General features: G+C 42.4%; 1 protein-coding gene across 1 annotated transcript in view; it reads right to left on the bottom strand.

The window, feature by feature from the left end:
* Positions 1-24602, bottom strand: part of WDR27 (WD repeat domain 27) — a 67356-nt gene extending 42754 nt beyond the window's left edge. Inside the window, exons 1-3 of the mRNA XM_056124916.1 lie at positions 24445-24602; positions 8424-8565; positions 209-333 (exon numbers count right to left, since the gene is read on the bottom strand). Of these exons, the coding sequence (XP_055980891.1) occupies positions 209-223 (15 nt within the window). The 5' untranslated portion in view covers positions 224-333; positions 8424-8565; positions 24445-24602. The remainder of the gene's footprint in view (positions 1-208; positions 334-8423; positions 8566-24444) is intronic.
* Between the last annotated feature and the right edge of the window lie 934 nt (positions 24603-25536).

Here is a 25536-nt window from a genome sequence, read left to right as displayed (position 1 = left end):
CATAATACACAGACACAGAGAGCACACATACATACTATATGATACACAGACACAGAAGCGGAAACACACATATAAGGCATTACTGTAATACTCAATAGACAGAACACACACACATAAAGTAGGTAATACCTGAAGAGCACAACACATAGGCTGTACGTGATACACAGACACAGTGAGAACATACACACACATATAAAGGAGAACTCACCTCCACATCCAGCATGAAGATTCTATTCCCGGCACACACAGCTATAGCATGATCATCTGGAGTGAACCTCAAACACAACACCTTTCCTAGACAAGTCCCAATGGTAGTCCCACAAGGAGATTGGCCTAGAAGGAGCATGATCATTAGTGCTGGTACTTGGAAGTCCTTCAGCCTTTCACGGGCAACGCTGACAACCAACGTGGCACCTTCTTTACTGGCCTGAGTGACCAAAGTAGAACAGTGATGCAGTGAGAAATTTAAAGATGTGAACACGAACATGTGGTCATAGAAAGTTCTGTGAGATGCACCTCCAGGTGTTCAAAGGGTCTTTGAAAAGCTGCCCGGGCACCCTGTGAGCCCAAAAGACAAGGACACCAACCCCTCTTCCTGCAACCACCTCTTGTGTCTGGGTTGGGAAGAAAATCGAAGGCTTGGTTTGTGACTGTCCACGGCAACAAGGACATCCCCCAGCAAGCATGTGGAGCCCCCAGTAAAGATGCAAATATCACCACTGCTTCGTGATAAGGTGACAGCCACTGCAGCAGATACCATGACTGAGATTTTGAAAAAACTAGGCTACTCATGGTGTCACTGGGAACCATGATAGCCAGAAATTAAGGAACAGAGAACATGGACATGTGGCCCTGAGCTCTGTGTGGCAATCTACAAGGGGTCAACATCAACAGAACCAGGGAGTGACGGACAATGGGCTCTGCCTTTTTGGAGTTCCCATACTCCAGTGATAGGTAAGAATCAGATGCTAGGAAATAACTCCACAGAAACAGGAAAGAGAGCATTGCAGAGAAGAGCAGGGTGCATGACAGGGGACCAGGATGCGGGATTGGGTACAGAGTTTTGAGAAGAACCCACAGCAAGAATACAATGGAATATAGTAGTGAGAAAACGGAGGTCAGCAGAGTCAAAGATGAGTCGTGTGTGTGTGTGTGTGTGTGTGTGCGTGCGCGCGCTCTGTGTCTGAGTATTATGTACTTTATATGTGTGCCTGTGATCTCTGATACTAAGCAGTTTTTATGTGGACGGCTGTGTCTGAACATTATAAAATTTATTTTGTATAATGCTCTTGTACTGGAGCATTACATATATTATATATGTGAATATATATTATATATATTATATATTATATGGGCTGGAGCGATAGCACAGCGGTAGGGCGTTTGCCTTGCACACAGTCAACATGGCTGACCCAAGTTCGATTCCTCCGTCCCTCTTAGAGAGTCCGGCAAGCTACCAAGAGTATCTCGCCTGCACGGCAGAGCCTGGCAAGCTACCCGTGATGTATTTGATATGCCAAACACAGTAACAACAAAGTCTCCAATGGAGACTTACTGGGCCCGCTCAAGCAAAATCGATGAACTGTCACTGTCCTTCCCTTGTTCATCAGTAGCTTGCATATAAAGCTTTCATTTCTGAGAAGTTCCCAGAGCCGGAGTGCATGCACCCAAATCCAGGGGCCCCAAAGGGTACCAGCTGAGAGAAATTAAAATAAAAATACCCCAAGGCACTTCCTAATCAGAATCATGAAAACCACAGAGACAGAATATTGAAAGCAGCAAGATCAAAGAAGGAAATAGCTTATAATGAAGCATCCATAAGATTCACAACAGACTTATCAGATGAAACTCTCTGGGCCCAGAGACAGTGGTGAGATATAGTGAACAAACTCAATGAAATAAATGCCTCATGAAGAATACATTACCCAGCCAGACTCTAGTTCAGATTTGAAGGAATAACACTCAATTTCACAGGTAAAGAGCAACTCAGGAACTTCATAGACACAAAATCATGGTTAAAAGAAGACCTAAATGGGTTACTTTAAGATAAGACAAACCCCACAAGTACACCAACTCCTACCTAAAGGTGTCACAAATCCCCATCACAATAATATCTCTCAATGTCTATGGATTAAATGCACCAATCAAGAGATAAAGAGTGGCAGGATGGATTAGAAAATTGAACTCAACATTCTGCTGCCTGCAAGAAACACATCTGAACAATCAAAGCAAACACAGGCTCAAAGTCAAAGGCTGGAAAACAATTCTCCAAGAAAACAACCCCCTCAAAAAAGTCAAGGTGGCCATTCTAGTATAAGACTGCATGGATTTCAGACTGAAAAAAGTTATGAGACAAGTGAAGGTCATTTCTTAATGATTAAGATATTGGTATACTGGGAAGACTCACCCTCCTAAATGTATAGGCACCTAATGAAGGACAAGAAAAATACTTGAAACCATTGCTAATAGACCTGAAGAAAGATACTGATAGCAGCACAATAGTAGTTGAAGACTTGAACATTGCTGTCATCTCCGAATAGATCAACCAGACTAAAGCTCAGCAAGGACATACTTTATTTGAGGGAAGAAAGGAGATAGAGGGGGTCAGTAGATAAATAGACTTTTCATCCCCCAAAAGTTGAATACACATTCTTCTCCAGTGCACAGGGGCATTCTACAAAACAGATCACATGGTGGGCCACAAACCACACCTCCATGAAATTAAGAGGATAGAAATTGAATTAATGATCTTTTCAGACCATGATGCACTGAAAATACAAGTGAATCACATACAGAAACAGAAATTTAGATCGAACATCTGGAAGTTAAACAGCTCACTGCTGAACAACCAGTGAGTTAGAAAGAAAATCAAAGAGGAAATCAAAAGATTCCTGAAAATAGGGGTATGGTGCCGCCAGCAGGTCAATCTGTACCTGTGAGACGAATGCATCAGCAGCCTCATGGCTCCTTTAGGCTTCCAGATACCCCAAAATTGCTGCTGTGCCTTTGGCCAGACCCCAAAAACTTGGGGCAAAGTTTACCAAGAAAGTAAACGGCCAAAAGTTAGGTATGTGGGAGACACACCCACAACCTCCTCCGGTTCAGCTATATAATTGGAGGCATGGCTTCTCTGGTTCCTGATCGAACTGCTTAATGGCCATGGTCCCAGAGACTCAAAAACAAATCTCGAAACCCAACGGCTTTTGGCAGAAATGCATCCAGTCCCTGCAGTCGGTTACTGGTGCCAGGCCACCCAAGGTTGGAATAGGTTTTGTGCCTTGGCCTATTCCCCCTGGAGGCCCGGTGGCCGTCATCCTCCAGAGGCCACTGAACAGTCAGGTTTGGGCCTGCAGTGATGAGACACGCAGGGCCTCACGGATGGGGGTGGAGCCAGCCCTTTCCTCCCCAGCCCAACGAGACCCCGAGTTGCCACCCACGAAATGCCTCTCTGGCTCCTGATCAAGCTACTTAATGGCCATGATCCCAGAGACTCAGAAACAAATCTTGAAACCCAGCAGCTATTGGCAGAAATGAGTCCAGACCGCGCAGTAGGTTACTGTCGCTAGGCCATCCCAGGGGGGAAAGGGTGCTGTCCCTCCACCTCCTCCCCCTAGGCGGCTCGGTGGCCGCCATCCGCCAGAGGTCACTGGACAGTCAGGATTGGGCCCACAGTGATGAGACATTTTAGGCCTCATGGGATGGGGGTGGAGCCAGTCCTGTCCACCCCACCCCAACAAGACCCCAAGTCATCGCCCACAAATGGCCTTTCTGGCTCCTGATCAAGCTGCTTAACGGCCATGATCCCAGAGACTCAGGAGCAAATCTCGGAACCCAGCAGGTTTTGGAAAAAAATTCCTTTCAGATTTGTTAAAATTTCAGAATTTCAAAATTGCGGCCATTACTGCAGTCAGGCGGCATCATATGTTATTCATAACCAGCAACAGAAAACAAATTTTCTACTGTTGCCTTTTTGGCAGATCTGAATATTGGGGTAAAATCTCAAATAATAATGGTGGGTCTGGTGTCAAAATATTGAATGTAATCAAAGTAGAGAGAGAGTAATGTGGAAATCATCTGCCCCACAGGTAAGGGAAGGTGTGGGATGCGGGTATACTGGGGTTTTTGGTGGTGAAGAATGAGCACTGGTGAAGGTACAGGTGTTTCATTGTATGACCAAGACTTAAACCGGAAAGCTCTGTAACTCTTCTCACAGTGATTCAATAAATAAAATTATAAAAAATGGGAAAAAAAGTAAGGTGGAGTTCACGCACAATTCAATCAGCCAAATCAGTGGCTGAATAAATAGCAGTACTCCTACATTTAAAAAAAAATTCTGGAAACAAATGAGAATAAGAACATGAGCTACCAGAACTTGTGGGACACAGCAAAGGCAGTGTTAAGAGGAAAGTTTATAGCTCTACAAACATTCCTCAGAAAAGAAGAGAGGACACACATCTCGCAGCTTAGATCTTGGAAAATGACCAACAAAAGGAGCCCAAACCAGGCAGGAGGGAGGAGATTATAAAACTTAGAGTAGAAATCAATAGGCTGGGATCCCAAAAGAATCCAAAAGATCAATGAAACCAAAAGCTGGTTCTTTGAGAAAATAAACAAGATTGATAAGCCACTAGCAAGACTCATAAAGAAACGGAGAGAGAGGAACCTAGTAAACCATATCAGAAATGCAAAGTGGAACATCAAAACAGAAATGCAGAAATCTATAGGATCATCAGAGATTACTTTGAAAATCTTTACAGCATGAAATAGAGAATCTTGAAGAAATGGATAACTTCCTGGATTCTTATAACCTCTCAAGGTTAAACCAAGAAGATTTGGAATACCTAATAGATCTATTGCCATTGAGGGAATTGAAATGGTAATCAAGTCTTTGATTACCAAAAAGTAGTGCTGGAAGTACCCACCATAGCACTTAGGGAAGAAAACGATTTTAAGGGCATCCAGATAGAAAACGAAGAAGTCAAGCTCTCACTATTTGCACATGACATGATATTGTACTTAGAGAAACCTAAAGTCTCTACCAAAAAAACTCCTATAAACAATAGATTTGTATAGTAGAGTGGCAGGTTACAAAATCAATACTTAAAAGTCCATGGCTTTCCTATATGCAAATAATGCAAGAGAAGAAAGTGATATTTTTTTTAAAAATGCCGTTCACAGATGTGTCACAGAAAATCAAGTACCTCGGAATCACCTTAACTAAGGTAAAGGACCTGTGAAAAGAAAACTACAACACGTTACTTCAAGAAATGAAAGAATTACTTTATATTCTCCAGATGAATGCAATCTTTCTATGCCTGTCCCTCTCTTTCTGACTCATTTCACTTAGCATGACACTTTCCATGTAGTACCACTTGTATGTAAATTTCATGACTTCTTTTTTTCTAACAGCTGCATAGTACTCCATTGTGTAGATGTACCAAAGTTTCTTTAACCAGTCATCTGTTCTCAGGCACTCGGGTTTTTTTCAGATTTTGGCTATTGTGAATAATGCAGCAATGAACATAGAAGTGCAGATGTCATTTCGACTGTACTTTTTTGCCTCGCCAGAATATATTCCCAGGAGTGGTATTGCTGGGTCAAATGGGAGCTCAATTTCTAATATTTTTGAGAATCGTTCATACTGTTTTCCAAAAGGGCTGGGGAATATAAAGTAACAAAATGGGAGACTAACACCCAAGAATAGCCAAGATAAGTACCAGGAGGTTTACTCCATGGCTTGGAGGCCAGCCACATATGCTAGGGGAAAAGGCAGCTCAGATAGAGATAGAGCACCAAGTAAAGGGTGTTGGGAGGATCCTCCCAGGATGAGAGATGCATGCTGAAAGTATAGACCGAACATGATTGCCACTCAATGCCTCTTTTGCAAACCACAGCACCCAAAAGGAGAGAGAAAACAAAAGGGAATGCCCTGGCACAGGAGTGTGGTGGGATAGGGGGGTATGGGGTGCGGGAGGGATGCTGGGAGCATTGGAGGTGGGGAATGGGCATGGTGGAGGGATGGGTACTCAATCATTGTATAACTGAAACCCAAGCACAAAAAATTTGTAAGTCTACAACTGTACCTCATGGTGTTTCAGTCATAAAAATTAAAAATTACATTGTCAGTATGACAATACTCCCAAAACCATTATACAGATTCAATGTGTTCCCTATAAGGATGTCACTGTCACTGTCCTTCCCTTGTTCATCAATTTGCTCAAGCGGGCCCAGTAACATCTCCATTGTGAGACTTGTTGTTACTCTGTTTGGCATATCGAATACGTCACGGGTAGCTTGCCAAGCTTTGCAGTGCAGGCGAGATACTCTCAGTAGCTTGCCAGGCTCTCCGAGAGGGGTGGAAGAATTGAACCCGGGTCAGTCAGGTCAGTCGCTGTGCTATTACTCCAGCCCTATAAGGATATCCCTATAAGGATATCTCTGACATTTTTCAAAGAAATAGATCAAACACTCATGAAATTCATATAGAACAATAAACCCCATAGTTAAAGCAATCCTTAGGAAAAAGATGTGAGGCATCACCTTCCCCAACTTTAAACTGTTCTACAAAGCAGTAGTAATTAAAACAGCATGGTATGGATTAAAGACAGACCTGCTGACCAATGAAACAGAGTTGAATATCCTGGCACAGATGCTCAAATATATGATCACCTAATCTTTGATAAGAGAGCAAGAAATATGAAGTGGAGCAAGGAAAGCCTCTAACAAGTGGTGCTGGGAAAACTGAACAGCTACCTGCAAAAAAAAAAAAAAAAGAACTCTGACCTCTACAAAATTCAGATTAAAATGGATTTAAAGACCTCAACATTAGACCTGAATCCATAAGGTACACAGAAGAAAACATAGGCAAAACTCTCTATGACATTGAAACTCAAGGCATCTTCAGAGATGAAACACTGCTGACTAAGCAAGTGGAAGCAAAGATTAACAAATAGGACTATACTAAACTAAGAAGCTTCTGTACCTCAAAAAAAAACAGTGACCAAGATACAAAGCCAGCCCATGGAATTGGAAAAACTTTTCACTCAATACCCATCTGATAAAGGGTTAATATCAAAGATGCACAAGGCACTGGTAGAACTCTACAAGAAAAAATATATAACCCCATCAAAAAATGGGAAAAAGAAATGAACAGAAACTTCCTCAAAGAAAAACTTTGAATGGCTAAAAGGCACTTGAAAAAATGCTCTACATCACTAACCATCAGGGAGACGCAAATCAAAACAACAATGATCTATCATCTCACACCACAGAGACTGGCACACATCCAAAAGAACAAGAACAACCATGGCGCAGACATGGGGAGAAAGGGACCCTCATTAATTGCTGGTGAGGATACCAACTGGTCCAGCCTTTCTGGAAAATAATACGGACATTTCTCAAAGAAACTAGAAATTGAGCTCCCATTTTACCCAGCAATACCACTTCTGGTAATATTCCCCAGGGGTTCAAAAACACAAAGCAGAAACACCATCTGCACTCCTATGTTCATTGAGCACTATTCACAATAATCAGAATCTGGAAACAACCTGAGTGTCTAAGAACAGACGAATGGACAAAGAAACCATGGTACATCTACACAATGGAATACTACAGAGACGCTGTTAGGTCTGTGTAGTATGAGGTCACAAAATTTACCTATAAATGGATGGGCTTGGAGAGTATCATGCTGAGAGAAATGAGTCAGAAGGAGAGGGACAGATATAGAATGACCGCATTCATTTATGGGATATAAAAAAATTTTTTTAAACAGTATGAAACTAATATCAAAGATCAGAGAAAACCAGAAGGACTGGTCAATGGCTGGAAATCACCACAAGGGTGTGGTGGGTGGAGGGTAGTTAAGATAAAGGAGGATCCATTATGACAATGTCAGTTGGAAATGATCACTCTGAAGAGGAACTAAGTGTTGAAAGTAGGTTTAGGGATATCATGATAATCTTTCAGCATCTGCATTGCAAACCATAATGTCTAAAATGAAAGGGAAAGAGAAAAAGAGAGAGAAGAGAGGTGCCTGCTATAGAGGCAGGGGGGGTGTGAGGGAGCTTGGAGGGATGGGAGGGAACCTGGGGACACTGGTGATGAGAAATTACACTGGTGGAGGGATGGGTGTTGGAACACTGTATGACTGAAATCCAATCATGAACAGCTTTGTGAAAAAATAAATGAATATAAAAATAAAATAAAATAAAATAAAACAAGTGAACTGAGATTAGCCTCCCACATAGTAAAGGTCAAACAATATGCATGGGTCATATGCCTCCCATCAGAAGATTCAGATTAGACGTCTGGTTTCAAATCCAAAGAAACAATAAGCAATCCCAAATCTCCAATGTTACTAAGTATATTTCAGGAAGAACTGTTACTCTGAATATTTTTAAATGATGCCATACATGTTCATTTACCTTGAAGAACATTCTCTCTGCATTTATCCAGGTTCCACAAAATAACACAATCTTGGGATGCAGAACATATGAGAGGTGCATTCTCTATGTTGCCAAATGCCACAGCAGTAATTGGATGAGAGTGTCCTCTTAGAGTAAGAAGCTAAAGAGTTAACAAAAAAATAGATTATAGGTAACATATTAAAAAACAATAGAATATAGCAACCTCAAACCTAAGACATTAAATGGAAAAGATTTTTCATTCCCAGAACCTACCAGAAGTGGGGCAGCTGTATGAGAAGAAGAACAAGGTTTAACGAAAGAGAATACTCAGGACACTGGGAAAGCAAGACAGGTGTAAGAAACTTCTGGAAAGAGGTGGAATGGGGAGAGGCTGCCCTGCCACATATGTAAGGAGGTTTTATGGAGCACCCGGATGTGAGTTTCCAAATAAAAGGCATAGGCACACAGAACTCAGGCATTTGGTGGCCAAGAGCCGCCTCTCCAGGTTAGACAACAGCGGTGATGGACAAAGGACCCAGGGAACAGAGAAACTGGGCATGGGCCCCAAGCGGGTCAGTAGTCAGTTTATTTCTCTCTCCTCCCCGGCATATTCCAATCTCTCCCCTCATGGCGCAAACATAGTCATAGTTTTGGTCACAGTTCCAGTCATCATAGTTCTATCATCCTAGTCTCCTTGTAGACCTCAAAGTCCTCTACCTTATTATCTCTTTCCTTGTTTCATCTAGTCTCATAGTCCCCTACTTCCAGTCATCGTCGTCATCTAGTCCTCCTTCTAGTCCTCAAAGACTTCAATGTCCCAAAGTCTCAGTTCTCATCTTTCTAGTCATTGAATTTCTAGTCTTTGTCTAGTCCTCAGATCTCAAAGTCCCAAAGTTGCCACTGTCCTCCTCTTGTCTCCAATGTCTCATTGTCAACTTTCTAGTTCTTTCTTACCCCTTACAGCATAGTTATAAAGACATCATGAAGGGTGGAAATACACAAAGAAGGGGGGTGAACATTATCATAACAACAAACAGAGGTAAAGTCACTCCTTCAGGAGATTAACTCAAGGACAAAATCTCATCTGAGGAGATTACTCTAGATTACTAAGAGATCTGCTCAAGGGAAAAGTTCTATCCAGTGTGCATTGCTTTCTCCTTCCCTCAGCTAAGAAAAAGGTAAGATAAGAAGTGATCCATAGTAAATTTACTTCTTATAATATTTCTAGTCATTTTGCATGAACACAGCAAGAGATATGTTAAGCTTAAAGGTTTACTCCTCCTATGGACATCTCACTATATATTCCAGACAGCAGTCCTCAGGCCAGGTTAGTCTTCCCTAACCCCAGAAGCAAGGTCCTCATTCAGTTACTTCTTTTTGGGTCAAGATAGAGTTTGGGGGGCTGGAGAGATAGCACAGCAGGTAGGGCGTTTGCCTTGCACGCGGCCGACCCGGGTTCGATTCCCAGCATCCCATATGGTCCCCTGAGCACCGCCAGGTGTGACCCAAAAACCAAAAAAATAAAAATAAAAATAAGAGTTTGTTCCATGACCATGATCTTAACTTATTATACTTAGGGCGCTTAGCTTGTCTCCTTTTGATGCCAGGGTAGCTTACAGCTTGCCATGGGTCCATCCACTCCCTTCGTCGGGACCCTAGGAACTGAGGGCAACTGAGTAGTGCTAGGAATTAAGGGCAACTGAGGCTTTAGTCAAGTAAATATGGATGCCTAGGAGTAAATATTATTTTGGAGTCAATTAACTCCCATGTTACAAAGCACAGCATGAACTGTCTTCCTGTGTCTATATAAAAAGGACATTGCAGGGGGTATGGTGCAGCCAGCAGGTCAATCTATACCTGTGAGACGAATGCATCAGCAGCCTGATGGTGCCTTCAGACATCCAGATACCCCAAAATTACTGCTGTGCCCTTCGCCAGACCCCAAAAACTTGAGGCAAAGTTTACCAAGAAAGTAAATAGCCAAAAGTTAGGTATGTGGGAGACACACCCACAAACCACCTCTGGCTCAGCTATATAATTGGAGGCATGGCCTCTCTGGTTCCTAATGGAACTGCTTAATGGCCATGATCCCAGAGACTCAGAAACAAATCTCGAAACCCAACAGCTTTTGGCAGAAATGCGTCCAATTCCTGCAGTAGGTTATAGGCACTGGGCCACCCCAGGTGGGAGTATGTTTCATACCTTGACCTGTTTCCCCTGGTGGCCCCAGGGCCGTCATCCTCCAGAGCCCATTGGACAGTCAGGTTTGGGCCCACAGTGACGAGACACGTGGGGCCTCATGGGATGGGGATGGAGCCGGCCCTTTCCTCCCCATCCCAATGAGACCCCGAGTTGCTGCTCACGAACGGCCTCTCTGGCTCCTGATCAAGATGCTTAACGGCCATGATCCCAGAGACTCAGAAACAAATCTCGAAACCCAGCAGCTTTTGGCATAAATGAGTCCGGACCCTGCAGTAGGTTACTGTCACCGGGCCAACCCACGGAGGAAAGGGTGCTGTCCCTCCACCTCCTCCCCCTTGGCAGCTCGGTGGATGCCATCCACCAGAGGCCATTGGACAGTCAGGTTTGGGTCCTCAGTGACAAGACACACAGGGCCTCACGGGATGGGGGTGGAGCCGGCCCTTTCCCCTCCTCCTCACTCCAACGAGACCCGGAGTCACTGCCAACGAATGGTCTCTCTGGCTCCTGATCAAGCCGTTAAATGGCTATCATCCCAGAGACTCAGAAACAAATCGCGGAATCCAGAGCCTACTGGCAGAAATGCGTCCAGTCCCTGCAGTAGGTTACTGGCGCTGGGCCACCCCAGGTGGGAATAGGTTTCGTGCCTTGGCCTGTTGCCCCTGGTGACCTGGTGGCCACCATCCTCCAGAGGCCACTGGACAGTTAGGATTGGGCCCACCGTGACAAGACACATGGGGCCTCACGGGATGGGAGTGGAGCCGGCCCTCTCCTCCCCGTCCCAATGAGACCCCAAGTTGCCGCCCACGAACGACCTCTCTGGCTCCTGATCAAGCTGCTTAACAGCCATGATCCAAAAGACTCAGGAACAAATCTCAGAACCCAGCAGGTTTTGGCAGAAATCCCTCCAGATTTAATTGTCAAAATTTCGGAATTTCAAAATTACGTGGCCATTACTGCAATCACACGACACGTTATTCATAACCAGCAATAGAAAACAAATCGTCTCCTGTTGCCTTTTCAGCAGATCTGAGTGTTGGGGTAAAATCCCAAATAATAATGGTGGGTCTGGTATCAAAATATTGAATGTAATCAAAGTAGAGAGAGAGAGAGTAATGTGAAAATCACCTGCCCCTTAGGTAGAAGGAGGGTGTGGGATGGGGGTATGCTGGGGTTTTAGGGGGTGGAGAATGGGCACTGGTGAAGGTACGGGTGTTTCATTATGTTACTGAGACTAAACCTGAAAGCTCTGTAACTGCTCTCACGGTGATTCAATAAATAAAATTATAAAAAATGAAAAAAATAAATCAAGTCAAAAAATGGTTTATTGCTAAATAAACCATGCAAATGACATAAAAGAAAGAGAAAAGCAATATAGGATTATTCATGCCTGATGGAATTGAGTATGCCTCAGGAGCACTGTTGTGGGAGTGGCTCAATAAACCTAAGCTCCCTGAGGGAAGAGCAAGGATAACCCAGTGATATCCAACACCTGGATACTGGAAGTCAGCAGAAATGCACAAGCAGAGGAAAATGATGACCATGTTGCTTTCCAAGAATATTTTACTTCTGCAGGTATAGAAGAGAGGAGAGGGAGATGTGGGAGGCTGTGAAGACTATGGGAGTGAATGGGAAACTCCAAAGAAGATACAAGAACAATGTAAAATAAGGCAGCAGGATGGGTTTAGGCAAGATATCCCTTGATTAAGATACTCAATTCATTATCTTCTACCCAAGGGCTTGTAGGATGAAGGAAAGGAAAAAAACAAAGATAAACACATTACAAGTGGAGGCCCTGGGCAAATGATGCAACAGAATCAGGAAATCCTGGTGATCTGTGTCATAGTAAGCTAAGGTGCTTACAAGATGATACATTGAGAGCAGGTAGTCACTCCTAATGACAACTCTCACTCGGAAACAACAGGGCTGGTTCATCTGTACCAACCCTCCTAGTGAGAATGACAAGAAAAAGTAAAAGGTACCAGAGAGATAATACAGTGTGTAGGGTATCTGCCTTGCACATGACCGACCTGGGTTAGATCCATGGAATCCCATATGGTTCCCTGAACACCACCAGGAGTAATTCCTGAGCATTTCCAGATGTGGTTCAAAAGTCAAAAATAAAAATAATAATAACCCTCTCAAATACATATATATTCCTGTGAGGTACCAGAACATAAGGAAAGCAAGGTGACAAAGGGAAAGGACAGTCAGAGCAGTACTCCCCATTACAACACTCCTTCCAGGCAGAGGGATAATCCCAGGGAGGCAGCTTAGAAGCAGAGTTTTCTGTTAAGGGACTGAAGCACAAAAGTGGTGTAAATAAATGCATCATTTTTCACATATGAACAAAAGAATCTTTTGGGGAGAAAGATAAAGTACCCCATCACCTTACGGCACACCTGAAAAGAGATAGCCTGAAAACAGCCTTAAGATAGCCTTCCTAAGTATCATGCTAAGTGAAATGAGTCAGAAAGAGAGGGACAGACATAGAAAGATTGCATTCATCTGGGGAATATAAAGTAACAAAATAGGAGACTAACACCCAAGAATAGCCGAGATAAGTACCAGGAGGTTCACTCCAAGGCTTGGACGCCAGCTGCACATGCTAGGGGAAAAGGCAGCTCAGATAAAGAAGGGAGCACCAAATAAAGGGTGTTGGAATCCTCCCAGGATGAGAGATGCGTGCTGAAAGTAGAATATAGACCGAATATGACTGCCACTAGTGCCTCTTTTGCAAACCACAGCACCCAAAAGGAGAGAGAAAACAAAAGGGAATAGAGACCTGCCACAGGAGTGGGGTGGGATGGGGGGTTGGGGGGTGGGAGGGATATTAGGAGCACTGGAGGTGGAGAATGGGCACTGGTGGAGGGATGGGTACTCAATCATTGTATAACTGAAACCCAAGCACAAAAAAATTGTAAGTCTACAACTGTACCTCATGGTGTTTCACTAACAAAAATTTTTAAAAATGATAGCCTTCCCTATGCTTGAATTTTAATAAATATCTGCTTTTAAGTAAGAATACAACCAATCTAATAAGGAAGGAACTATCTCCCACCATACTGGGAGAGGCACACAAAACACAGACCAGTCAGGACAGGAAAGCTAGGTCTGCCCACAGGTCAAAATGCAGTGCCCTAGGCCTCTGAAGTGGCAGCTGCAAGGTCACCTCCTCAACTCAACAGAGCAATTCCAGTGATCTCCCTGACAGTGGAAAGGACACCAAATGAAGAGATACAGATGTACTCCAAGACTGCAAGAGGAATCTGTGCAGAATCCCACCATGAGTAGTAGATGAAGATTGTGATCCTGAGGACTCAATCAGTAATACCCACCTATATAATCTCTCTGAAAAGGAACTATGTAAAGTAAAGTAAAGGCCCTCCCGTTGATCATCGATTTGCTCGAGCGGGCCCAGTAACGTCTCCATTGGAGACTTGGTTGTTACTGTGTCTGGCATATGGAAGACATCACGGGGAGCTTGCCAGGCTCTGCCGTGCGGGCGAGATACTCTCGGTAGCTTGCCGGGCTCTCCGAGAGGGGCAGAGGAATCGAACTCAGGTCAGCCATGTTGGCTGCGTGCAAGGCAAACACCCTACCACTGTACTATCTAAAAGGAACTAAGAGCGGAAAATTCCTAGGACATTTAACAAGCTCAAAGAAACAATGGAATAGACAGCCAATAAAACACAAGAGGCTATGAGAACAGAAATGAGTAAACTATGAACAGAAATGACAGAACTAATAAACTCGGTAGGAGAAACTAAAAACTCACTGGAAGGCCTCACCAGCACAGTCTCAAATTAAATGAACAACAGACAAGAGAACTTTGGGATGAAGTCAAAAGGAATAACATAAGAATCAACAAAATCTCTGAAGGGCAGGAAGGCCATCTTAATAAAGAAGCAACAGTCAAAGACAAAATTGCTGAGAAGTTCCCAGAGCTAGGGAGTGCATGAACCAAGATCCAGGAGGCCAAAGGGTACCAGCTAAAAGAAATCCAAACAAAAATACTCTAAGACACATCCTAATCAAAATGATGAAAACCATTGATAGAGACAGAATAGAATCTTGATAGCAGCAAGACCAAAGAAGTAAATTATACACATGGAGTGTCCTTAAGATTTACCCACAGATTTGCCAAATGAAATCTTCTGGACCCGAAGACAGTGCTGCAATATAGATTGAAAAAAAAAATCCTCAATAAAATGAACTAACCAAGAATACTTTACCCAGCCAGACTCTCATTCAGCTTTGAAGGAATGATACACAACTTCACAGATAACAACAACTTGGTAATTTCACAGACTCAAAATCATCTTTACAAGAAGAACTAAAGATGTTACTTTAAGATCAGACAAGTCCCACAAACATACCAACCTCCACAGAAAGATAGCACAAAACTCCATGACAATAATCTTTCTTACTGTCAATGGGCTAAATAAACCAATTAAGAGACAGAACAGCAGGATGAATTAGAAAACTGAACCCCACATTCTGCTGCCTATAAGAAACACATTTGAATAGTCAGAGAAAACAGTTTCAAAGTCAAAGGTTGGAAGACAATCCTTCAAGCAAACAACTCCCACCAAAATAGGCCAGGGTGGCTATACTAGTAAAAGATGACACAGACTTCAAACTGAAAAAAGGGGGGCTGGAGCGATAGCACAGCCAGTAGGGCATTTGCCATGCATGCGGCCAACTCGGGTTCGATTCCCAGCATCCTATATGGTCCCCTGAGCACCGCCAGGAGTAATTCCTGAGTGCAGAGCCAGGAGTAACCCCTGTGCATCGCCAGGTGTGACCCAAAAAGCAAAAAAAAAAAAAAACAACCCAAAAAAACTGAAAAAGATTATAAGAAAAGTGACTCAAGGATATGCACACATCAGGAAGAACTCACACTTCTAAACATATATGCACCTAAAGAGGGACCAGCGAAACACTTAAAATAACTGCTAATGGACTTGGAAAAAGACATTAATAGCAACACACTAATAGCAACACAATCATAGTTGGAGACTTCAACACTGCTCAATCACTTTTTTAAAAAATTGAATCACTGTGAGATATAATTGCAAGGCTTTCATGTTTGAGTTTCAGTCATACAATGATCAAACACCCATCCCTCCACCAGTGCACATTTTCCACCATCAATGTCCCCAGTATCTCCCCATCCCACTCCTCCCCCTGCCTCTATGGTAGTCAACCCCATACCCTCTCTCTACTTTTGGGCATTATGGTTTGCAATACAGGTACTGATAAGTTATCATGTTTGTTCCTTTATCTATTTTCAGCACATATGTCCGATCCTGAACGATCCCTCCAACCATCATTGATCAAGTGATCCCTTCTCTATTCCAGTTCTATGAGACAGGCTTCCAATCATGGAGAAATATTCCTGGTCCTTGTGTCAGTCTCATATTATGTTATTTTATATTCCACAAATGAGTGCAGTCATTCTATGTCTGTCCCTCTCTTTCTGACTCATTTCACTTAGCATGATACTCTCCATGACCATCCACTTATAAGCAAATTTCATGAATTCATCTTTCCCAACAGCTGCATAGTATTTCATTGTGTAAAAGTACCAAAGTTTTTTTAACCAGTCATCTGTTCTCACTCAGATTGTTTCCAGATTCCTCTCAATCACTCTTGATAGGCCAACCAGATGAAAGCTCAGTAAATACTTGCTTTAAGAAAAGAAATGAAAGCAAGGAATGTAGTAGAAATACATAGGGCTTTTCATCCACAAAGAGTCAAATACACATTCTTCTCCAATGCAGATTGGATATTCTCCAAGATATCTCCCCCATGTCAAGAGAACAGAAACTGTATCAAGAATATTCTCAGATCATGACACACTGGAAACAGAAATTAATCACAAACAGAAATGGAGAAACAAATCAAACACCTGGAAATTAAACAACTTATTGAACAACTAGTGAGTCAGAGAAGAAATCAGCAAGGAAACAAAAAAAATTCCTGGAAACAAATGAGAATGAGAAAAAAACCTACCAGAACTTGTGGGACACAGCAAAAAGTGTGTTAAAAGGAAAGCTCATAACTATGCAAGCATTCATCAGGAAGAAAGGGCCCACATAACAACCTGACTGCACAACTTAAGAACCTGGAAAATGACCAACAAAAGGAGCCAATAAAGCAGACAAGCGGAAGAAAATAATAAAACTTAGAGCAGAAATAAGTGAACTGGGATCCCCTCAAAATTCAAAAGATCAATGAAATCAAGATTTGGTTCTTTGAAAAAATAAGTAAGATCGATAAACCACTAGCAAGACTCAGAGGGCGGGAGAGGGAGGGAGGAGAGGGAGAAAGAGAAGAGAGGAGAAAGAACCATAATAAAATAGAATCAGAAATGAAAGGAAGTATCACAACAAACACCACAGAAATTCAAAGGATCATCAGAGATTACTTTTAGAATCTTTATGCCATGAAATGGGCTGGAGCGATAGCACAGCGGTAGGGCGTTTGCCCTGCACGCAGCCAACATGGCCGACCTGAGTTCGATTCCTCTGCCCCTCTCGGAGAACGAGGCAAGCTACCGAGAGTATCTCGCCCGCACAGCAGAGCCTGGCAAGCTCCCCGTGACGTATTCGATATGCCAAACACAGTAACAACAAAGTCTCCAATGGAGACGTTACTGGGCCCGCTCGAGTATGAAATGAGAGAACCTAAAAAAAATGAATAAATGATTGGACTCCTATAACCTCCCAAGGGTGAATCAAGATGATCTGGAATAGACGAACTGGCCTACCACTCTCAAGGAAATTGAAATGGTAAACAAAGTAAACAAAATCCCAGGCCCAAATGGATTCCATAACTGAGTTCTTTCTAACCTTTAAAGAAAACCTATTGTCAATCCTTTTCAGGTTCTTCCAGGAAACTGCGAAACAGAAACACTCCTAAACAATTTCTATGAAGCAAACATCACTCTGATACCAAAAGCAGAGACAGTACAAGAGAAAGAGCAGGGGTGGGTGGGGAGGGGTAATTACAGTTACAGACTGGTGTCCCTGATGAACAGATGCAAAAATCCTCAACAAAATACTAGCAAATAATTCAACAATTCATCAAAAAGAGCATATACCCTGATCAAATAGGAGTCATCCCAGGGATGCAAGGAGGGTCTAACATATGCAAATCAATCAACACAGTACACCATATCAATACAATAAAAATTAAAATCATATGATCATATCAACAGATGCAAAGAAAGCATTTGACAAGATCTAGCACCCACTCATGATAAAAACTCTCAACAAAATGAGAACTGAAGGAACTTTCTTCAATATAATCAAAGTCATTTACCATAAGCCTACAGCAAACATTGTACTCAGTGGAGAAAAACTAAAAGCCTTCCTTCTAAGATCAGGGACAAGACAAGGTCATGCACTCTCACCTCTTCTATTCAATATAGTACTTAAAGTACTATAAAGTACTGGAAGTAATAGAGACCCTCAGGTCAATGGAATAGAGTTGAACACCCTGAGATAAAACCTCAAGTATATATTCATTTAATCTTTGATAAAGGAGCAAAAAAAAATAAAATAGAGCAAGGTAAACCTCTTTGACAAGTGGTGCTGGGAAAATTTGTCAGCTGCATGCAAAAAATGAAATCAGACTCCTTTCTAATGCCATGCACAAAAGGCAAGAAAAAGTTATTAAGGGCACCCAGATAGAAAAGGAAGAAGTCAATCTCTCACTATTTGCGGATAGCATGATAGTATATTTAGAAAACTTAAAGACTACATAAAATCTTCTAGAAACAATATACTTGTATAGTAAAGTGGAAGGCTACAAAAATAATACACAAAAGTCCATGGCTTTCCTATATGCAAATAATGAAAGAGAAGAGAAAATTTTTTTTTAATTCACAACTGTGCTTCAGAAAATCAAGAATTTCTGAATCAGCTTAATTGAATAGGTAAAAGGCCTATACACAGAAAACTACAAAATATTAGTTCAAGAAATAAGAGAACATGAGGAAATGGAAACAAATCCCCTACTTGTGGACTGGGAGGATTATTATAATCAAGATGGCAAAACTCTCCAAATTATTGTAAAGGTTAAATGTAGTCCCTACAAGGATACCCATGACATTCTTCAAAGAAATAGATCAAATACTCCTGAAATTCATACAGAACAATAAGGCCCTCTGAATAGCTAAAACAATCCTCAGGGAAAAGAAGATGGGAAGTATCACTTTCCCCAACTTCAAACAGTATTACAAAGTGGTAGTAATTAAAACAGCATGTTATTGTAATAAAGAGAGACCTTGAGATCAATGGAATAGGGTTGAATACCCAGAGACTGGGCTGGAGCGACTGCACAGTGGTAGGGCGTTTGCCTTGCGCGCAGCTGGCCCAGGCGAGCCGGGTTCGGTTCCTCCGCCCCTCTCATAGAGCCCTGCAAGCTACTGAGAGTATCTTGCCTGCACGACAAAGCCTGGCAAACTACCCATGACGTATTCAATATGCCAAACACAGTAACAACAGGTCTCACGATGGAGACATTACTGGGCCCGCTCAAGCAAATCAATGAACAATGGGAGGACAGTGCTACAGTGCTACCCATAGACAAAATCTCAAGTATATATTCATTTAGGGCTGGAGTGATAGCACAGCAGATAGGGCGTCTGCCTTGCATGCAGCCAAGATGGCCGACCCGAGTTCGATTCCTCCGCCCCTCTCAGAGAGCCCGGCAAGCTACCGAAAGTATCTCACCCGCACGGCAAAGCCTGGCAAGCTCCCCGTGATGTACTCGATATGCTAAACACAGTAACAACAAGTCTCACGATGGAGACATTACTGGGCCCACTCGAGAAAATTGATGAACAACGGGAGGACAGTGACAGTAATATTCATTTAATCTTTGAAAAAAGGAACAAAAAATATAAAATAGAGCAAGATAAACCTCTTCAACAAGTGGGGCTGGGAAAATCTGTCAGCTACATGCAAATAAAATCAGACCCCTTTTTAACGCCATGCACAAGAATCAAATCAAAATGAATTAAAAATCCTGATATCAGGTCTGAAGCCACACTTTATATAGAGGAAAATATAGGAAGAACTCTTTATAACACTGAAACTAAAGGCATCCTAAGGGATGAAACACCACTAAAAACGCAAGTGGAAGCAAAAAATAAACCAATGGGACATTAAATTAAGAAGCTCTCTACCTCAAAAGGCAGGTAGAGATGGGAGCTCTCTATGGGAGAGCTCTCAGATGGGAAAAGTTACTTACACATCACCCATCTAATATCAAAGATACTTAAGGCACTGGTAGAACTTTACAAGAAAAAACATACAACCCCATCAAAAAATGTGAAGAGATGAAGAGAAACTTCCTCAAAAAAAGAAATACAAGTGGCCTACAGGCTTGTGAAAAACTGCACTGCATCAGTAATCATCAGGAAGATGTAAATCAAAACAACAACATGTTATCATCTCACCTCACAGACTGGCACACATCAAAAAGAATAAGAATACTATTGTTGGCATGAATGCAGGGAGAAAGGGACTGTTATTCACTGCTACTGGGAATGTCAACTGTTCCAGCCTTTCTAGAAAGCAGTATAGACATTCCTCAAAAAAAAAAACAAACTAGATTCCATTTGACCCAACAACTCCACTTCTAGGAATATAACCCACAGGCTCAGAAAGAAAAAATGGAGAAAAGATATTTGCACCCCTATGTTCCTTGCAGCACAACCCACAAGAGCCAAAATCTGGAAACGACCCAAGTGTCCAAGACTAGATGATTGGATAAAGAAACTACGGTACCTATACACAATGGACTACTACATGCTGCTCCAGGGAGGGACCTGGAGAATATCATCTGAATGAAGTTAGCCAGAGGGGGAGAGACTGACGCAGAAACGTAAACAAACGTAACAGTGGAATAATATTTGGGAATACCCAAAGACAGTGGAAATAAAGAACACAAGAACTGATATTCAGTAGGAAATATGCTACTGGGGGGGCCTGGGGGATAAAACCGAAAGCAGAAGCCACAACGCCTATGATGAAGAGAAGCATTCAACCAGGGGGAGGAGGAGGAGGAGGTGGGACTGAAAGGTGGGAAAATGTTATGTATGAAACCCTAACAGCAACAGTATTGTAAAACATAAGTACAGTGCGAAACATAATATATATACATATATATATATTCACACACATCCTATATGGTCCCCCAAAGACCGCCAGGAGTGATTCCTGAGCTCTGAGCCAGAAGTAACCCCTGAACATTGTAAAGTGTGGTCCAATGCACCCCCCAAAAGATTATCCAAAGTCTTAAACCAGCTGTACATTTTTCATATGTAATGTTCAACCATCCAAAAAATAATCAGGTATTCAAAGAGATAAGACCAGTCCCAAAACAAAAGAAATTTAATAAAACATGCAAAACATTTACAAGGAATTCAGATGGTCTTGAAGTCAACCCAAAACTGATTCAGATGAAAGCATTAGTCGTCATGCACATACAGCAATTATCAAAATGCCATCCATATGTTTAAAAAGTTGAACAAATGAAAGTAGACTATGAACCGAACATGATTGCCACTTAATGTCTCTTTTGCAGACCACAACACCCAAAAGGAGAGAGAAAACAAAAGGGAATGCCCTGCCACAGAGACACAGTGGGATGGGGGGATGGTGGTGGAAAATGGGCACTGGTGGAGGGATGGGTATTTGATCATTGCATCTTCCACCCAGATCCTCCAAATTCCAGTAGGCGGGGGTCACACCCACCACCTGGCCCCCTGGCGCCGTGTAATCCCATCAGCGGCCAAGACTCAGAGACTATAAAATCCAGATCCCGGACGAGAACAGTGCAGTCTCTGCCCCCGCGCCTGGGTGTTCCTTCCCGGAGCCCCTTGGAGGGGAGCGGGTTGAGCTTTCCTCCCCGCCCCGACCAGGGCTCCGGCAGCCGAAGACCTCCAAGACCAGCCGCCACCATGCTGAGACCACTCTCCACACACATGAAGGTACTGGCAGAGGGACAAAGCCACGCGGGTTCCGGGGCCGAGACCTCCAAGCCTACTCGAATTGGAGTCGAGCATCTTCCACCCAGATCCTCCAAATTCCAGTAGGCGGGGGTCACACCCACCACCTGGCCCCCTGGCGCCGTGTAATCCCATCAGCGGCCAAGACTCAGAGACTATAAAATCCAGATCCCGGAACCGCGCGGTTATCAGAACTTTTTTTTTATGACATCTTATTGTCTCATTCCTACTTTGGACAAACTTGCAGGCTATCGAATGCAGCAGGGCAGAGTCTGGCAAACTCCCCTTGGCGTACCAAATATGCCAAATACCAGTAACAATGATGGGTCTCATTCTCCTAAGGAGCCTTGAATATAATCTCAGGGCTAGGATGAAAGAGACGTTACTGGGGCCTGCTCGAGGCAATCGACGAATAACAGGATGATGAAATGAAAATGAAAAAAATAATCAAAACCCAAGCACAAAAATTTGTAAGTCTACAACTGTACCTCATGGTGTTTCACTGATAAAAATATAAAAAAAAAAAGTTGAACAAAGATGTAAGGTAGATACTAAAACAATCGTCAACCTATCTTGGGAAGGTGAAAACTAGAGTGAAAAATAAAAATAAAGTGAGTAGGACCAACAGTAGATTCAACATGACTGAAGGACCTGAGGGACTGAGCATGCCTCTGCTCTAACTACTCTGGAATAAAAGAAGCCAGACCAGAAAAAATAATACCATGCGCCTTGCATGGAGCCAACTTCAGTCTGATTCCCTTCACCACATACAGTTCTCTGAGCAATACCAGGAGTGACACCTGAGCACCGAATAAGGAGTACACCCTGAATAGTGCCAGGTATGGCCAAAAACAACAGCAACAAACAAAAAAAGAGTTAACAGCCTATTTATCTGGCCTAACTCTGGGAAAAGTACCCAAAAGTATGTTTTTAGAATACATAAATAACTCTTTCAATTCACAAGGAAAAGATCATTCAAAAGAAAAATGAAAGTAATAAAGGAAAAAATTCTATACAGTATATAAAAAAAGTCCAAAGACGACAATAAGCAAAAATATAACTCTAACTGTCAAGGAATTGAAAATTATAATTAAGCCTTACAACAATGACCTGAAATACAAAACTTAAATGTTTCAATGAAGGGAAGAGAATTTGTTTTTTGGGGGCTATACACAGCTGTGCTCAGGGAATCACTCCTAGCAGTGCTAGACAGACCATATGTGGTACTGGTGATAGAACCTGAGTTGGCTGTGTGCAAGAAAATGACTAAGTCACTATACTATCGCTATGGCCCCTCATCTGAATTTTTGTGCACCATCTAAACAAGTAGAGATTTGAATATTCTAAAGTTTTCTATATAATTTATAAGCTAAATTATGCATGCCCTACAACTCAGCGACTGTATACATCTATGCACAAAAGTATTATGAAAAGTGTGGCACTCAAAATAAGGAAACAAAACAATGGTCTCAACCACAGAACAAAGGTGGTCTATATAATGGAATATAATGCAGTCATAAAAATAAACCACATGGATCAATCTCATAAACGTGATGATGAATAAAAGAAATGAGCACAAAAGAATGCAGAATGAATCTCAATACAGAAAGGATCAATAGTATTTACTTTTTGTTTCATATAACAAAACCATTTTTATTAAGACTGAAATAATTGTATTTCATAAATATCAATTAAGATGAGAATGTCTTTAAAACTATTCATTTGATGTAAAAGATACTGCAATTAACAGAATAAACTTTTTTAAATGTACTGCATTAAAAATTTATAGGTGTTGGGGACAAAAAGATAGTACAGCAGGTAAGATATTTGCCTTGCATGCAGTAGAACCAGGTTCAATTCCTGGCACCCCATATGGTCCCCCAGGAGTGATCCCTGAACTCAAAAAAAGGAGGAAACCCTGAGCACCACTGGGTATGGCCAAAAACACAAAACATAAAATAATAAATCTTTAAAGTTAGAGAGAGAGGAGACAAAAAGATAATACAGCAGGTAAGGTGCTTGCCTAGCATGCAGCCGATCCAGGTTCAGTCAAATCTGGATTGACCCTGGCATCCCATATGGTCTCCAACACCACCAGGAGTGATTCCTGAGTGCAGAGCCAGGAGTAACCCCTGAGCACTGCTGTGGCTCAAATAAAATAAACCTAGAGAGTACAATGCTAAATCCTTCCTTGCTTTGCATATAGCTGACCCCAGTTTGATACCAAAAATTGCATAGGATTCCCCTGAGTACCACAAGGAGTGATCCCTGAGCAGAGAAAAAGCCCTGAAGAGAGCTGGGCATGGTCAAAGTTTCCCCTGCCTGAAAAAATAAACTGAAGCAAAATAATAAAAATCTTAAGAGTTCAACTTGTCATTACTGTGCTAGATTCGCCTTCTCTTGGTCATGTTCTTTTTTTTTCATATTATTTAATTAGTTTTTGGGGGGGTCACATCCAGCAATGCTCAGGGGTTACTCCTGGTTCTGCAATCAGGAATTACTCCTGGCGGTGCTCGGGGTACCATATGGGATGTTGGGGATCGAACCCAGATCAGCCGCGTGCAAGGCAAATGCCCTACCCGTTGTGCTATTGCTCTGGACCCTTGGTCATGTTCTTAAGATTTCTTTTAAGTGATTTCCGAAAAATGTATTTTCTGAAAGTCAAAACTTAACACAATGTTTTGTTAACAATTATTTCTCCCATTGTTGTTAATAACTCCATAGAGTATTATCACTCAATCACAGAAGTGGAAAAATGGTCAGACTCTTAGTGTGATCTGATCTAACAAAAAAAAAAAAAACTTTTTTTAATACCTGGTATGCAGGACCGGAAGTATTGTATACACAAAGTTCATTTCCATCCAAAGGGAAAGCACAATGTTGCCTACTGCAGGCAAGCTGAACATGGGATGCAGACTCCTTGGATACAACCAGGTACTTCTCTATAACTATGTCATCTGCACAGCCATCATTGTTGGAGAAAAGTGGGCTTTCCATTTCAACCTAAGTACAAAGATGAATAAGATTATACTCACATTTTAATATAGATAATAATCTGTTATTCAATTACTTCAAAAATTAAACATACGACACACATGAGACCTAGGTATTCATCTCTGCCCAAGTTTCCAAGAAAAAGAAAGCTACCAGGAATGGGGGCAGGAGTGGTAGCACAATGGGTAGGGTGTTCGCCTTGCACGCCACTGATCCAGGTTCAATCCCCGGCATCCCATATGGTCCCCCAGCACTGCCAGGAGTAATTCCTGAGTGAAGAGCCAGGAGTAATCCCTGAGCATCGCTGGGTGAGACCCAAAAAGCAAAATAAAAAATAAAAAAAGAAATCTACCAGAATTCTGTTGCTTCAGTATCATCTCACTCTTCCCCTTCAATGGCCCTGGAGTCATTATACTGCTGCCCCAACTGATCCTTCCTTTAGGTATGAAACAGCCTTGACAGCTAGCGAGAGAGTGTGCCAACAAAAGTGGGGCAAAGGGTATGGCTATCTAGCCATCTGGCTAGTCAGGTGAATTTGAAGAACCTCACTGTGAGGACCCCTCACTAGGCAGGCAGGTAGATAGGAAAGCCAGAAGATCCCCCACCATCACCACCACCACCACCAAGACCACCAGGGCAATGAATTCCTGGGACATAATAAAACCAAAAGTTGCAAGGCTGAGAAAGCCCACCTTGTGGACATGTGAACTAATGCCTGATAAGAACTTCACCTGGCGCCCAAAAGGCTGGACATCCACCCCCCACCGGAAGCTCCAGCAGTAACAAAGGCCAGGAAAGTAATTTCAAAGAAGACCACTAACTATTCCCAAGTCTATCCACTTGGAAACCACTCTAACAATTGACTCTTACCTAGGTGGAAAAGTCCAATGTGGGGCAGCTTGGGAAAAACCC

The sequence above is a fragment of the Sorex fumeus genome, unplaced genomic scaffold (genome assembly GCF_029834395.1).
Source record: "Sorex fumeus unplaced genomic scaffold, SorFum_2.1 ptg000052l, whole genome shotgun sequence".
Taxonomy (NCBI): domain Eukaryota; kingdom Metazoa; phylum Chordata; class Mammalia; order Eulipotyphla; family Soricidae; genus Sorex; species Sorex fumeus.
Note: the sequence above shows the minus strand (reverse complement) of the source record. Positions and strands in the feature narration are given on the sequence as shown.